The 17144-nt window shown below is 46.1% G+C and overlaps 1 protein-coding gene across 1 annotated transcript in view; it reads right to left on the reverse strand.

Annotated features, from left to right (window-relative positions):
• The window catches only part of LOC124071417 (transcription factor IIIB 90 kDa subunit-like), a 76980-nt gene that overhangs the window by 24304 nt on the left and 35532 nt on the right, over positions 1–17144 (reverse strand). The window contains exons 13-16 of the mRNA XM_046411903.1: positions 7775–7836; positions 6833–6914; positions 6613–6668; positions 4844–5109 (exon numbers count right to left, since the gene is read on the reverse strand). Coding sequence (XP_046267859.1) covers positions 4844–5109; positions 6613–6668; positions 6833–6914; positions 7775–7836 — 466 coding nt within the window. The remainder of the gene's footprint in view (positions 1–4843; positions 5110–6612; positions 6669–6832; positions 6915–7774; positions 7837–17144) is intronic.

Below are 17144 nucleotides of genomic sequence, written 5' to 3' on the forward strand. Positions count from 1 at the left end.
CTTAATGCTTCAGCATACCAAGACATTTTGGACAATGCTATGCTTCCAACTTTGTGGCAACAGTTTGTTGAAGGCCCTTTTCTATTCCAGCATGACTGTGCCCCAGTGCACAAAGCAAAGCTCCATAAAGACATGGTTGGATGAGTTTGGTGTGGAAGAACTTGACTGGCCCACACAGAGCCCTGACCTCAACCCCATCCAACACCTTTGGGATGAACTGGAACGGAGATTGTGAGCCAGGCCTTTTGGTCCAACATCAGTGTGTGACCTCACAAATGCTCTACTGCATGAATGGGCACAAATTCCCACAGAAACACTCCAACATGTTGTGGAAAGCCTTCACAGAAGAGTGGAAGCTGTTAGAGCTGCAAAGCTGCCTGTGTGTTTACAATGAGACGTCATCAAAGTCCCTGTTGGTGTGATGTCAGCTGTCCCAATACTTTTGTCTATGTAGTGTAGCTAAAACAAAGTCAGAGAAGCCAACACGGTGCTGTGGATGAGTGGATCACATATATGTAATTTCTGGATATCAATATTAACATCCACAAGGGAAACTTTAAAGAAACTTTGGGCCAAACAAAAGAAGATGTGACGGCACTGAAACCGTCAGAATCGGCTCTGCACAAAGACGCAGATGTGGAAAATTTTTCAGAGCAACAGAAAGAGATGGAGAGAAAAGTGGAGGAGAACAAGAGAAAAACCTCAGGCTGATCTTCACAGCCCACATCCACAAGAGCAAACCCTGGAGCAGAGCGCCGGGAGCAGCCAGGAGCCTGGAGGAGGAACCGGGAGGAGGATCCGGGAGAGGGAGGGAGGGCAGGCCGGAGGAGCACAATGCCTCAGTGTAGCCCCTCAGCGAGGCCTCGAAACAAGGCACAATGGCTGCACTGTCAGCAGGCCTTCTCCTGCACTTTCATAGGTCTGCCCAACACCAAGCCTCTCCCCTCTCTCTCAATAACCAGCACAACAACCTTTTCAGGGCTCGGAGCAACGGTCTGCTCCTCGACCGCCGGGCTGAAAGAGACCATTCTGCGCTCAACGGTCGCTGTTTGAGATCGTTTTTGTCTTTCTTCTGATTTTGTTCATTCCAATGCTGCGACTGACATGCCATGAGAGAATGGGAGATTATCACCACGTTGTTGCTAACTGGGCCGTGGGGCATTTTCTTGTTGCTGGTGGCTTGTGGGTAGAACCACTAAAAACTGAAAAACCGCAGGGGTCGAAAACATTGTTGTGCATTCAGCGTGACAAAGTGCAGAGTTCAGTGGTTTCTGAATAAATGGATGGAGCAAGCTTCCATTCAGGAAAAAGAAAGACAAATGAACGAAAAAGTGAGATGAATGATGCACAACGTAGATGCCCATCAATGATTCATTGATACGACAGGAATGGATTTTAAAAATTCAAAAGGGTTGAACACCTCAGGAAGGAGCGTCCATTCTTAAAAACACACCAGACTGGGTTCGCTCCAGTGAAGCTCCTCTTCAGAGGGCCAAAACATGAAACTGGAGATGGTCCTTCATTCACTTAGCATGTCAGCTTTCCAAGGACGAGATTCTGGCAGCAGCCATTAGCCAACTGGAGCAGCTCAAATCCAGCAGATCCGCTGTAGTCCACTGTTGTTACTGTGTTGGTGTAAACATGGCTGCTGTTCACAAACCCTTCACATAAACTGGGCTCAAATCAAGTCTCAACACATGTTTTTTAGTTTTTAGCCTGTCAAATGGCTTTGGATCCACTAAATTATGATCTTTGTAACTGACTGATTGATGGTTTCATCATTGTAACGTCAAAAAGAGAGAAAAAAATGTGTCTGACCAACAAAACAAAGTAATTTAGAAGAATACGAAGCATTAAAAAAAGCAATAAGTCCTCACAAAGATTCAACAGTGAATGTTGACTCATCAATTAAAGGTTAAATAAAAAGTTTGTGCTGAACAGATGGCTACGCTTCTCACCAAACATGCCCTCCAAGATGAACTGAGGCCAGTCTGAGGACAGGGAATCCTGTACTAAGGTGGTTTACAGAACTTCAGCTGCTCTTAGACAGTTAGCTCAGTTAGTCGTAAAGCTAACATTAGCAGTCCTTTTAGCTGAGTCGACCTCGGAGTGTCTGGAGCCAAACCCGGCATGAAAACCAGCCTGATGACACAAAGGAACCTTGGAACTTCCAGTTCCACACGGCTGGTTGTTGTGGTACGTGCTTCATGGTTGGTGGATTCTGCACCGTCACAGGGTTTCTGACATGTTTGCCGTTTCTGCACCACATTTTGCTCTTCAGACTCCCCACACATCAGCTTCATTTTCTGCCTGTGGACTCACTTCACTCATTGGTGCAGTTTGAGAAGAAAGTTGGTCCGGTTAGATTGATTTCTTATTAAAAATGAGACTGTGATCATCAAATGATCTTCCAGCTCAGAGTATTTGGGACATTGTGCCGAAGTGTCCTCGAGCAAAACGCTGTATAGCTGCCAACTTCACTGTGCTGAGGCCGACCTCTGGCCGTGGAGCCGTGGGAACACAAAGGAAACGTCAGGTTTTGTTTTTCATTTTTATTGTTTTTTTGTTTTTGTTTGTCAATCATTTTATTTTTTTGTTTCTATTTGTCAAGATTATTTTTCTATTTCTGAAATGTACTCTTTCTCTATGTTTTTACTTTTTATGTTTTTGTTTCTCTTTTATATTTTTCTACTCCTTTATTTCCCTGAGTTGGTTGTCCGACTGTCAGGTAAATAATAAAAACATTGTGATGGCAGGTTGAGATGTTCAGGAGTCGCAGGTCGCAGCAGTTTAACGTCATTTCTGTTTCGTGGCTTCGGATTTGTTTCCATGACCTGTTTTCAACTCTTTTGTATGCAACCGCACAAATACACTTTGGCCTCAGTTCTCAGAGTCTGTAACGTGTTTGTTGTCTTGTTTTTATCCGTGCTGACGTCCCCTTTCAGTCTGTGGAGACCCCACTGATGATTAAGAGCGTTTCATAAATACTCTTCATTTGTCTTGAGGAGAAACTGGTGCTGAGAAGACTCCCAACAGCCATAAATGAGAAACAAACAAACAATAAGCAGACTTATTAAATCCCGTGGTGGATCTGAGACCAGATACAGCAAAGCTCTGGACAGGGTTTATGAAGGCCTGGCAAACTGCTTCCAGATGACTAACCACAGAATAAGGGGAGGTGGGCCGGGCTTCCCTTAAGCACCACACAGCTGCCTCCTACACTCCCACAAAGCTTTGAGATGGCACCTAAAACCAACATTAACTGAGAGGGCTTTAAAAACAGAGCCACAGGAAAGGTCGATTTCCACCGACGGCAAACAAACTGAGAAAAACCTCGCTCAGCTTTCCCCCGTGCTGCAGAAAACCCATTAAATTCATCTGAAAGACTCAGCCCTGTGAATGCATGTCGTGAAAGGAGGATTCGGGGTGGTGGGGGTGGGCAGCAACAGCCGGAGACAAATCCTCTCTGAGAAGGTGCATCACGAGGGTGGAAAAAGAGAAAATCCCACAGGGGTAGAGAAGCAGAAAAAAAGGGAAACTGAGCATCTGTCCTCCTGTCGCAGGTGATTATTCTGGGCAAGAGAAGAAGTGCAGCCTCATCATGATGGAGTGAAGCCAGCGTCGTCTGCCAGAAAACCAAAAAATGGGCAGATTTGACCTCCGCGGCTGAGGAGGGACGGCTGGTGTCGGCGCAGACACGAGTAAACACTCTGCATCCATCTCGCCGTCATTCAGCCGAGCATCTGCTGTTTGCGTTGAGGATTATTTAAGGGTTTGAGGGACTCAGCAGACCCAAACACAATTAAATATGGATTTATGTACTTTAGGTGTTGTTGATCAGGGGTGTGTGCTGGTTGACATTACAGGCAATAAGTGTTCACAAGAGGAGAAGGAAAAGAAATCATCTGAATGATGTCAGAAGCATTTAAGATGACAGGCAGGAAATTGTTGCAGCTTAAATATTTGTTTATTTTTAAAGAAAGCGAGAAAAAGCTCTTAATGAAGCTGTTGTCTTTAAGAGGTTCGTGTTTACTCTGTACACATCAGAGCAGCTCAATACGCTCACAACACGGTAAAGACTGGCATCAAATCAGATGTAAAGAGGAAGGAAATTCGTATTTCCAGGTTCTGCTCGAGTGGTTTTGCTCTAAAAGGTGATGAACACATTAAAAGTCTGTCACATCGTCAAATCAATGACTGTCTGAAGTGTTAGCGTGGTGTTTAGGAGACACGGACCAGTCAGTCATCTGGTCTATAAAATGTCAAACCCAGAGCCAACACAGCTGGTTCATTCAACAGTCCAGAACACGAAACCTTCTACGACACAAAACAGACGAAAGCAGTAAATCTGCACAGCGCAGAAACTAAAAGCAGAAAACTTGCTGAATGGCAAACAATCCATTATCAAAACTGCTGTAAATTTTCGGTCATTAACTAATTAATTAATGGGCTTTTTGCGCTTATTATGTTGTATTTTACATTATTGTGCCCTCGACAAGAGGCTGATGAAGCCTTCCACACACACACACACACACACACACACTCGGTCATTGTTAAAGCTTTCTAGGTTTTATTTTGAGAAGCGACCTTTCAAACCTGGTTTAAACCCTTTGATTTCAGTTTGTGATTGCCTACATTTCCCACAATTCCTTCTGCAGCGTCTGGAAAACCTCCTGAAAACATCCTCCTTTGTGTCAAAGTGACTGTGGTAGGCACCGAGAGCTTTTCCTGTCTGAAGATGAAGGCTTCCTTTCTGACAAACATGAAAGTACTTTGTGGTTTGAACACCTGATAAAACCTGAGCGATGCACCTGTTCAGGTATAAAACACGCTGCGCACTCACCTTTTTCCCAGGGTGCTGAGCGGCGTGCTGAGGCTCAGCGGGGCTCGTGCAGGGTTGCGGTTGCGTCCAGTTATTTTGGTGGCAGTCGGCTCCTTCTTTGGGGACTCGGCTTTGTGAGTCGGGCTGGCGCAGGGCTTAATGTTGAGGTCCTTCAGGACGTCATAGTTGATCTTGGAGGAGATCTTCTTCTGCTCCAACATCTTCTCGATGGCCTCGTCGGCGGTGTTGGCCCGGATCGGCAGACGCTTCTTCACAGGTCCTCTACGCTGTAAGAATTTACAACAAAACCAAAATCAGCTGTAGTCAAAGAAACCCTGAACTTTTATCACAGTGTGCAAACATCTGGGTAACATCTGCTGAAAGTTCACAGCTTATTGTATAGGCTCCACAGAAACCTGAGGTGGTGACTCTACTGCTCAAGACATCTTAAAACTTAAAACAGGAGAACTTTACATAAATGAAATCATCCGCACAAAATAAATGATCAAATGAATTAAAACAAATCATGTATTCACACAGAATATTTAATAAGTCCTATTCTTAAATTATTTCATTCAACAAAGTGTTCCTTTTTCTGATCAGTTTGGTTTTAATTAGTTATTTGATGCTATAAAAAGGGCTGAAATTTCATCGCTGCTCCTGATTGGCTACACTGAGGCTCCACCTCCCGATCACCACTGCACAGACTCTGGCTCCAAATGACATCACCAGAACAAGATGGCAGCACTTATATCCTGAATATTTCAGCTTCACTTTGCGAAGTGGGAGGAAGTGGAGACGTGTCGGCGTTACAGAAGTTGATCGTTGGTTGATAGAACCAAATTTCATCGAACTATTAGGTGATGCTAAATGGAGTTAATGATGTTCACAGCAGGCGCAATTATTAGGAATTTGTTGATTATTTGACTTGTTAGTTGCAGTAACAACTTGTCCTCCCGTAGGTCCACAATGAAGCTTTTTGTATGAAGATTCTTCTCTTTGATTAACAACTTATCCATCACGGCTGTAACTGCAACGCCACATTTTAATCAGGTCGTGATTAAGACCTTGTGGTCTCTCTACCTCCACCAGCAGATGAAGGTCAAATGTTATCTGGAAATATTCTGTCTTACTATTAGACTGGGATTATCACCCCACCTTGACGTCACTCAAAACTACAGCAACAGATCAGCTTCTCTGTAGTGAAAACACAAACATTTACACACATTTCACGCAGCAGTGTCGTGGCCTTGAAACCGCTCACACATTCGGGCAATTAAACTGAAAACCGTCAGCTGACAGTAAACTGACCCCCAACAGCAGCAGCTCATCAACTCACCGAGTTAGATTTTAGAAGCTACAACAAGATTTTGTTGCGCATAACGAGAACAAGAATATTCCTGCCTTTTATTTATTTATTCGCTCGTCTGTGAGCTGTTGGTTGGATCGGTGCTGTCAGGAGGCTGCATGTCTCATTAGATCTGCAGCTAATCCAGCCAGTTAAACCAGTGAACAGATGTTGTTGCACTGGGCCAAAACCAGTAATGGGGAAATAAGTGGGAACCAGTTTAACAGAGTCTGTCAGACCGTCTGAGCATGTGACCGACGTACACGTGTGTGATTAAATTAGTCAGCTGGTGGAAAACTAAACGACAGCAACCTATTACAATCATATATGGAAGAACAATAACACCAAATATTATCAGATTCACAAATGTGAAGATTTGCTGCTATCGTTGTAATCCCCCCCACATCCTTATCTTAAAGTCCTTCAGGCTGGATTCTGTTACCTTCTTTTCTTTGTAGATCCCGAGCTCCTTCTCCTTTGCTATCTTCGCTTCCTTCTCTGAAATCAGAAGCAAGAAAACAGTCTGAACACACAAACCGCATCCACACGACACAGCGGGAAACGACGGCAAGCTAAACTCCAGTAGGTTTGACTCTTTGACTGGTGCATTCTGGGACAAACCAGCGGATGAATGAAAATCTTCCTTGAGGCCAGAAACCAACCTTTCTGCTCTTTGAGGTAGTCTGAGTTTTCTGCCATCCACAGCGCCGTCTTGATTTTGATTTCGTTGTCGCTCAGCAGGTACTGCAGAGAGGCAGAGGGAGCGTCAGACCGACCGGTCAAACCACCGTTCAGTCTAAATACTTTATCTCTTATTCCAAGTTGTCTTGCCACTGTCCATACTGTAAGGTAATCCTGTGAGACAGCCCTGCAACAAACACTACCTGTTCTGCAGCCTATGATTAAAATGCCTCAATTGTCCCGAAAGCTCAGTGCATGTGTGTCAGCGCTGCGGTTCCTCATCTAAAATCGTCCGTCACAGTTCGACTTTTCAAGTCACATTCTTACGATGCACTTCTTAGTCTGTGGTTGTTTTTGACTGGATGTTAGACTTGAGTCATCAAACATCTGGACTGTAAGTCTTGGGAGAACGAGTTGAGCCAGCGTCTGCGGCAGACCGGAAGGAAGAGCGTTTGGTTCTGAGCTGCTACACCTGCAAACAGCAATTAACTAATATTCTATAAATCAGACAAAGCTGAAGTCAACAAGGCAAAAACACTGAAGTCCTGCACCTGCATTTCCCTCAGGATCAATAAAGCATCTATCTATCTATCTATCTATCTTTGGGTTAGAGTAAGAAACTGTGTGTTTCCTGTGTATTTCTGTGATGTAATGTTTTCTTTTGAATGTTTCAGCTGTATCTATGTGTATAGGAGCCCTGTGGCTGCGAGGTGCTGCATCTCAACTATCAGTTCAGTAAATTTACATTTAAACAGAAAACCACAACACTGACACTGTGAACAGTTCACAGGTCATTTCTGCAGAGCTCCGACAGCATCCTGAGGAAGGAGACTCGGAGTTCAGCAGTGAAAGGCACTTTTCTGATGTGGATTTCGGGAACTTGCACACGTTTCAGTGGACCTCATTAATCAGCAGGTACATACCAGCTCGATCTCGCTGTCGTCGATCCCACTCAGGTCCAGCTCCCCGCTGTCAGCAGCACCATCTGTCACGCACACAAAAATCACAACGGACACACTTTAGAAAATTTGCTGTGATACGCATTTTCCAGGAGCTCCTGCATCCCAGAGGGCTGAAACAGGAAACAGCAGCTGGGCGAGGGGGGGGGGGGACACCTCCAGCATCCTGCTGCATCTCGCCGCATAGAAGCATCTTCCATCTGGGGGTTAATCAGCAAATAAAACGCACTGTGACTTCTGATAAGACGTTAATAGGCTTAACTCGCGTTTAAGCGGATCTACCTTAACACACTTTCTTTTCAATTACGATACGCTTTCTAGATTGCGGCGTGCTTTATTTTGAAATGGGAAATGCTGAAATTTGCATTTTTCACGCCGCTCCCCGCTTTTTTACCTGTGCGATGGAGATGATGAAACAACAGACAGTTTAATGTGTTGATAGAAGACTGAAGTGTTTGAAATTCCTCGGCGTGCACGCTTCAGTTTTGGGAGGGAGAAGTTCAAAGAAATTCTGATCGACTTTGATAAAAGGAAACAAAAGGAGGGAGCGAGCGCAGGAGAAAACCACCAACAGCTTTCACTCCAAAGATCCTCCACCTTGATTAGCTGCTGTGGATCAACTCCTCTCTGCCTGCCTTCAGACATCAGACAGTCAATCAAAAGGAGGAAAGTTGGAGAGGAACGTTTTAAAGCGGCAGCTTTATGGGCGTCATTTAACTTCTGTCGGCTTTCTGCCTTTGACACGTTCACGAGTTCAAACTCCCAACAGGGCGGCAGCTTCAAAGACGAGCCACCTGAGTCCACAGGCAGCTTTCCCGCTTCATTAAGGACAGACAGGTGCACAGACGAGGAAGAGGAGCACACCCGTCCTCCAGACAGTAAAGGGTGTGTTCTCCCACAGTGGAGATGGGAGGTGGGGGAGGTAATCTAGTCAGCCAGTTCAGTGGGCCTAAAAAAGAAACGGCTCCAGAGGGAAGAGACGGGTCAGTCGCTATCTGTCGAGCCCAGCCCTCTAAGAACTTCCTCTCCGTGAAGTGCGAGGGGGAGATAAGATGGTGACAAGCCCTGGGAGAGATTGGCAGCTCCGGGAGGCAGCGAGACTAAGAGCTGATAACGCCGGTCCAACCCCGGGGGGAGTGACGGGGGGAGGGAGGGGAGGGAGGGAGCAATTACAGAGTTATTATTCAGCCACTGCTTTGATATATCTGCACTCGCTAATTTGATCAAACCCATAAAATTGTTCTTGGTGGGCGTGCAGAAGAATCTGCAGACCTGAGGATCAGAATGTGGTGTTGGCTGAACTTTAAATATGAGGCAGGAAGACTTTCAGCGAGGACGAGCAAGGAGACAACTGAGGATGATTAGTCTACAAAATGTCAAAAAAAATAATCACAACCGACAAAACCCAAGGATTCTTCTTTTACTGTCATAAATGGCAAAGAAAGGCAGCAAATCCTGACATTTAAGAAGCCGAGAAATGAAAAGAAACAGAAGAATGTCATTGTAATTTAGATGAACTGACCCTTTAAGCACCTCGTGAAAATGACACTTTAAAGACCTTTCTGTTATTTTGAAATGCTCCAGTTCAGTATAAGTTTATACCAGTAACAGATCATCAGAACTCTTCCCTCCATCACTTCCTTCCTTCTCTTAACAATAATTTGCTCCCTGCGACGGCGCCGGGCGGAGGACGGTTCTCTCCTTCTGCGCCCTCCTCGGCACGAGGTCGGAGGTGTGTCCACAGGGGTCTTCTGTTGGACAGCAGAAGCTCCTCGAACAGAAAAGCCTGCGAGTCGAACCTCTGAGTTACCGAACGGCTGCCAAAAGACCTCAGGCTTCAGTCAGCCCGGACAGGAAGTGGAAGCTCATTTCTCTGTGCGTACGAGCTCACCAGGGAGGTGATTTCTGTTTTCCTCGAGGACTCGAGGAGTTTAGTGAAAAATTGCTCCAAGCCACTTTTTTTTCCCTGCCAACGAGATGATGTAATCCGTCTTATGCAGTGCGACACTTAATGTTTTTGGCCTTCAACTGTTTCCACTGATGAAGGCCAAACGGCTGCAGATATTTTGCTTCCTATTAATAAGGAGACGTCAGACAGTTTTATTCTCAAAGGGGAGAAAATTCCTCTTTGTGTGTGTGTGTGTGAGAGAGAGAGAGAGAGAGTGCAGCAGTTTTGGCCTCTTGGTATCCACACTTAAACCTCAAACATCTGTCCTCAGACATTCAAACAGAAGTGAAAAATGTTTAATTTTCTTCACCTGAAGAGTTTCTTTTTGCACCTTCTGTCAAGCGTTTAATGTGGAATTTGTTCATCAGTCAGTCCGAGTAAACACGGACTGAAGAGGAGGACGAGTCCAAACACAGATAATTAAATCCTGAATGAATCTGAGAAGGTGGGAGTTTCTCTCTGCCATCAGCAAAACAACCAAACTAAAAGCTTGTGAGTTTAACTGAACATCCTGTTGGAGACGTTCAGGTGGTTCAAAGCATCGAAATTTACCTTCTGAATGCTTGCTCAGATTCCAGGAGCAGCTTATAAGTGTTAATGTATTTCCTATGAAGACCACATCTACAGAAACGACAGCATTTAAAGTGCATTCATTATGCTTCATGACTACATTCATAAACACAAAGTTTAAGCTTTCTGATGTCAACAGTCACAAGACATTACAGGTGTGACTTATGACGAATTCTAAGTTCAAGTGTCTTACGGTTGCTCTTTATTACTGAAGGGGGTTATAATGCATTACGACTACCCGTCCACACCTCAACAATCAGCTGTGGTGAGGACTCATAGTGTGCTAGCCAGCCTGGAGGTTAATCGAGCAGGAAACTGAGAAAGACGGCGAAGCAGTCTGAAGTCCTCCACCCTGTTTCCTCCTGGTCCTCACAGACAGGTAACCTGACCCCAGGTTCAACCCTCCCCTCCCCCGTCTCCCACACACCGCGGTGTCCCGGGCAGCAGCGGCGACGACAGGCTTGTCTGATGTGGTCAGAATAAGATGCTTCACTGCTATGATACCAAAGAAGAAGAAAAAAGAAAGACAAAGAAACAGAGAAAATGTGCCCCGCAGGAACAAACAGGTGAAGGAGGGAGGGGGAGACAGAACAGGAGATTCACAAGCTCCAGAGGGGGAGGGAGGGGGAGGGTCGGCGGGTGAGAGACTGAGCCAAACACAGAGATGCTGAAGGATAAGACTGCTGCTTCTTTGTCTGTCAACAAATCCAGTGAAAAGACCAAAACCGTCTCTCAGCACTTCCTGTCTGTGGTTCTCAGCTCCAAACTGAAGACGCAAGTCTCAGTTTCACATAAAATTAAATTTTCTTAACACAGTTAAACTCGTTTCAGTCAAGGTGACTTTTAGAAAGTGAAAATATTACATTTTTTAATCGTGTCTTCTCGTCGGGTTTGTCGACAATAAGGAAAATACAACATCGTCAGCAGTTTCCTTTAAGAGAAAAGGGCAACGACAAACAGAGAAAATGGAAACAAAGTCGCAGAGGGGAGAAAGAACTGAGAAAAGCAGGCAGAGAAAAACAAAGAGAGGCTGAGCAGGAAAGATTAAGAGAGGAAGAAAGACACAGAGAGAGACCGATGGAGGAAAGCAGCAGGAGGGAAGACATGGAGGACTGAGGAGACAGCAGCTGAGACAGAGAAAACACAAAAGGAGGCAGACAGAAAGTTAATCTGACAAAAGGGTCAGACGCTGAGAGAAAGAAACTAATGGAGAAGGGAGGAGGAGAAAGCCCGAGACAAAAACATGGAAAGGGGAGAAAACAGGGGAGAGGAGTCCGCTGATCTCCTTATAATCCTGAGCTGCGTTTCATTTTCTGATCAGAGGAGGAGAAGACGAGGGGAGAGGAGGAGTGCAAATGAAAAAAGTCCTGCTGGCTAAATTAAAAGAAAGTGTCAGTCTGCTGACTCCTCCACACCTCCTGTCCTCTGCCTCCCTCACTCAGGCTCTCCACCACCTCCTTCCTCTTTCTGAGAAACAAAGAGTGTGTGTGTGTGTGTGTGTGTGTGTGTGTGTGTGAACTGCAGGATGAATGGGGCTGTGCAGCCCCGATGCTGCAGGATCACCCATCATCCACACTTCAAAAGGCGCCCACATTAGCCCGACTCACAGCTCTTGATGTCAGCAACAATCCTGATCCTCTCCTACAGAAACGCCGCCGACCTGCACCGAGCTCGACCACGAGAGGCGTGCAGCGGGATGTTTCACTTTGTCAGGACTCTGGCTTTTGGATGCATACAGATGTTCTAACCCTGCATAGTCCAATTGAAAGGGGTCTTCCAAATCCATGATTTGATTTGAGCAGCTGTGCGCTCGTTAGGCTGTCACATCTGGAAAACTTTCCTTTAAATTATCTTACAGACAGACAGGAGTCTTCAACAACAACAACGACTTGACTTTATCCTGGTGGCTTTTGCCGGTCAGGGAAAGACAAGAATCCAGAGTTTAACTAAAAATCGATTCAACAACAAAAGATAGACGTTCAGCCTGTTACAGGGTTCAGTTTCTCAAATGTGTCCTGAGTAAACCCTCAACCCAAACAATTTAATCAAGGATCTCTGAACAAGAAGACAAAGCCAACACGTGTGATGCCGTCAGAGTCACCTCAGGCACACAGGATGAGCGTCCTGAAGTGCAGCTAAGCTAACTGATGTGAGCAGGCGGAAGGCAGACACACAAATAAATCTGACTAATCAATCACCAAATGTTGCATTACTTGAGGACAGGAGTGTGTTGAGGAAAGCTAATCAATTGCATCTGTTTTGCCAAACCGCAGGCCAAAACATATCATACTTATACAAATTCAGCCCCATGATAAAGAATGAACTGACATGAACCTGCATGTGAGAAAAGCTCTTCGTTCTGCGGCTTAACGACATAAAGGATCTGAGCACTGAGGACGCTTTTCGTCTGCAGCGTTAACTCTTCACACTCAGGCATGTGTGGATCAGACCGACCGCCCCAAATGCAAAAAAGCAAAAAACAAAACAGCTCTTGGTGTAAAAGTCCTCCCCTGCAGCAGTATGAGGTAATGAGGCTCGGTGCCAACTCTGCCCCGGAGAGAAATAACCAGCCGGCCGAGGCAATAAATAGAGTGCTGGATTCTCGCTGACACGGGCGGGCCGGGCGAGCCCATTAAAGCCTGACCTCCTCGACCTTGGAGGAGCCCAGACTGAGCGTACGCCCACTCAAACACCTGCTCCTCCTCCTCCCCCTCCCCACCCAGGACACGGGGTGGGGGGGGATGTATGCATGGTGGACGATGACCCTCCTCCCACGTGTTTATATTTGACAGCCACACTCAGAAATGTGTGCATTTTGTCAGTATTTGTACAGATTCTTCTTTTAACAAATCAACAGACAAACCAGCCTGGGAGTAGATCTAAAAGTCCTTTGAGCTGTCCAAACTGTGTGACTTTTTCTTTGGCTGTAAATGATCTCAACAGGTTGTGACAGTGTGAGATTATTAAACAAGCCTCAGTCACTGCGCTGCATCATGACATTTCATAGCTGAGATGGCATTTATCTTATTCAAATTTGTCTCCTCAGTCCACACTCAGGATGGTGACCCTCCTGGTACGTGTCCTCGAGCACAGGCTCAAGAGGCGGAACTCTTCTGTGCTTGTCTCGGTTTATTATTATTATCATTATGATTATTGTTATTGTTATGATTTGTCTGCCGCAAAAATGAAACTCAACTCAGTAACCAAAGCTGATGTGCACGTGTTTGGAAACATCCCTCACACTGCCAAGTCCAACTGGCATCTGACACTCTGAAGCACAGTTCATGTAAGTGTAAAACAAAAAGTCTCCTGGACCATCAAAGTCTACCATGATGGATTTTTTATCATCAGCATACATTAAAAATAGTAAAGTGACATCAGCATTGTCCTTAATTACACACTTCTATTATAGGTGAGCAAAAAACACGGCCGAACCCAAATAACCAGGAGGAAAACAGCTATAAAAGATCCATCCCGTCGTCATCAATCATCAGGGTGCACATCTTGTTCGCAAACAGGCCAACTGAAGGACCTTCGGCCTGAACCACAGGGGACGCCGCGAATACAACAAAACATGGACTTCAGAACCCAGTGGACGGAGGTTTTGGTGCACAAGCTCTGAGGGAGAGTATTAACCCGAACCTGCAGTGCCCGGTGGATTCGTACTTCTGAACACACCTTCAGACCTTCTGGTTTCAGGGTGATCAAACTCCGGGTAAGGTTTTACATGTGTCCAGTTTAACTGTCCTGCATGCATATTGACCAGAAAAGCGTCCTAAACGGTGGCAGGCGCTCTGGACTTAAGACTGGATTAGCCGACATGACATCACTGTTGTTCCTGTTGTTATGAGCAGCAGGTTGTTGTCCCTCCGTGTCCCACCATCTGTGTGTCCACTCATGATTTAGAAAAATATTTAGATTGAGAGCGACGGATCTTTTCAACACTGAGAGCAAAACTTTCCATGTTTTGAAGAAACGGCTTTGATCAGAGAGACATCCTGTCAGTTTGTCCTGCCTGGATAGTCGGCCTGTTCTCCAGAACACTAACTTTACATCTCAGGAGGAGGAGGATGAATTAATCAGCAGCACTGAGTGCATCCACAGTGTGAGAACATCAAGAGAGCTGAATGTTTCTCCGTGGTGGACAAGGAGGACTCTTTCTGGTCCGTCACGGCGGCCTCAGCAGCTCAGCTGAAGAATTCAGAGAATCCCGTCATGGCAACAAGACCCGTTTAACGTCTGCTTTGTTGTGCACGAGAATCAAACATTTGAAATGTCAGACGAAGGCCACAGGAATGTTTGTCCAAATGCTGCCTTCGCCACGCCGACGAGTCAGCGCTCTGTACACCAAACCGCTTGTTCATCTGCACAAAAATATTTACAAACTTTCCATGAAAGTGATCAGAAGGAAAAATCCGCCCTCAGGTCCTCCTCTGCTGCTGTTCACCATCAGCACCATCTGAGGGGCTGAAGGCGGATTCTGTGGTGAAAAGCACTTTTTTTACGTATGTTCTGAAATTGATTTTCTTTTTTCTGTTTTTCAGTCAGGAAGCCACAGCCGTGACTCACAAAATGTCTGGACTATTGGTTGAAACTGTTGTTGAAGTGTGGGTGTAGACGTCTGACCGTACATGTCCTCTCTGAAGGATTTCTCTCCCTTTCTGTGTAAATGTGGGGGTTAAAACGTGGTTAAAAGTGACAGGAGGAGCCGACTTCCACTGCTGATGTTTTAAATCTTTAAAATGTGTCCAAACGCATCACGCGGCCCATCAGTGGCAGCTCTGGAGCTTTCCATCGCATCACGCCGTCTTCCTCCTCAGATCTTTGCAAGGAGAGCTGCGACAATCAGCTGATCAAGCGATGAGTAGATTGAAAGAAAAATTAATTGCTAACTAGCATGATTATTCATTCATATGTTGTATATTCCATATATTGGGTAATTGCTTTGTCATATATGAGCTGATGTTTTGTCCTGAGGTTTTTTCGGTACGTTTGGATTCGATCCCCATCACTGCCTGACCTCAGAGGGACCCACAGACCTGCTGTGTAAGGAGGGAAGGGAGGGTGAAATGTGACGCAACAGCCAGAGGCGAGCAGTTTCCTGCCTTCGCCTGCCTGCTAAACGGTAGCTGTCATCTCCCGTCAGGCTGGCGGCAGCGGATGAGGCAGCATCCTTTTCCCTCCTCGGGCCAGAAGACGCACATCATATCCAATCACAGCTGGCTGCCGTGACGGGCCGCTACAGCCATCTCACCAGAGGGACTGACTGCTAACTGCTCGCTCATACACACACATGCACACACACAGCCTGATTTCATATTCCTCACCACACTGCTGCTGCTGCTGCTGATGTAGCTTAGCTCACACTGACTCTCTTGAAAGCTCTGATTGGCCGTCCACAGAGAGAAGCCTAAGCTTGAAATAAACATTAGACTTTTCTTCTTCTTCTTCTTCTTCTTCTGCGTATCACTGACGCCTGTCTCCCTGCGCTGTCATCGCCTGTCTGTCTGCCTGCCATACAGTCCAGTCGCTCCCCTCCATCCGGCCATATGTCCATCAAGCTCTACTGAACCACGCCAGGCTGTAAACAGCAACGCCCCACCACTCTCTCACACACACACACACACACACACACACACACACGGCTACCCAGCTGTCCCAGCATCACAGAGGAAATGAGTGGAACAAGTAAATTTTGTTAATGGATTAGCTGTATAAATTATTAAACAAGTCATTACTAATTAAAGGAACAATACACTCAACTTTTACCGTCCCGTGGCAGAAGACGGCCACAGGTTTGAAACTGTTGACTGAACAAAGCCACCGAATCAAATATTTATCTGACAGCTGCAGCGATACAGAGATTGGCATCTTCCCACTCGCCCACCACAGCTTCGTTTCCTTACGTCACACACAATCACACCTGCCCCTCACCTGTCGCTCAGTTTTCAACACTCACTTTCTATGAGAAACTATCTCGAAGCAATCACTAGCAACTGTTTTTGTTTTGTTTTGTTTACAGAGCTGGAAGCACTGTAAACCAGTGACTTCCTGGTTTGAAGGGCTGCCTTCAAACCCCACAACACAAAGGGGCTTGTAGATCTTTCTTCCACAGATCTGACTGCTCAGGTGGTGAAGTGTGATGCTGCTGAAGCACAGGATGAGACTCTCTTTCATCCCTGAACGACCCCTCTGTGGACAGACAGCGATGAGACAGATGCCGCTCATTTAAAAGCCTGTAATTGACTCAGCAGAGCTGCCGCCAGAGCGCAGAGACTCTCCTACGGCCCGAAACGCTGACAGTCACGGTTTGCTGCAGTAACTGGTGCTAGTGAGGAGGATGTAAGGTGGGAAATGTCTCTTTAAATCCAGCCCAACGCCTGGAAAAGGGCTACAAAATGGGGTGTGAAACCAAGTTAGATGTTAAAAACGAAACGGGTTGTTCAAAGAGCAAAAGGCGCCGCTGAAATCTCGAGTTCCACGCACTTCAAACGGCTCTTCTGCCAAACGCTTTCGGGCAATAAAAACGGCAGAATGGTTTGACAAGAGCTGGGGAGCTGTGCTCACTGAGGTAGTTAAGGTCAGGGCAAACGCCATTGATTGAACTAAGTGCTGCGCTGAAAACAGTGTGCTTCAATCAATGCCGCCTCTAATGGTGCGAGGCGGAGCTCCCCGAAGACCTCGGCTATAGACGAATGTGACAAAGTCATGTGGAGGTGGCAGAGTGGCGTCCCTCCTGCCGGCCGGCCCGGCTGCTCCGAGCTCTCGGCTTCTCCTCCGATGACACAAGTTAATGAAAATGCCATTAGCTGAGAC

This window comes from Scatophagus argus, chromosome 15 (genome assembly GCF_020382885.2).
Source record: "Scatophagus argus isolate fScaArg1 chromosome 15, fScaArg1.pri, whole genome shotgun sequence".
Classification (NCBI taxonomy): domain Eukaryota; kingdom Metazoa; phylum Chordata; class Actinopteri; family Scatophagidae; genus Scatophagus; species Scatophagus argus.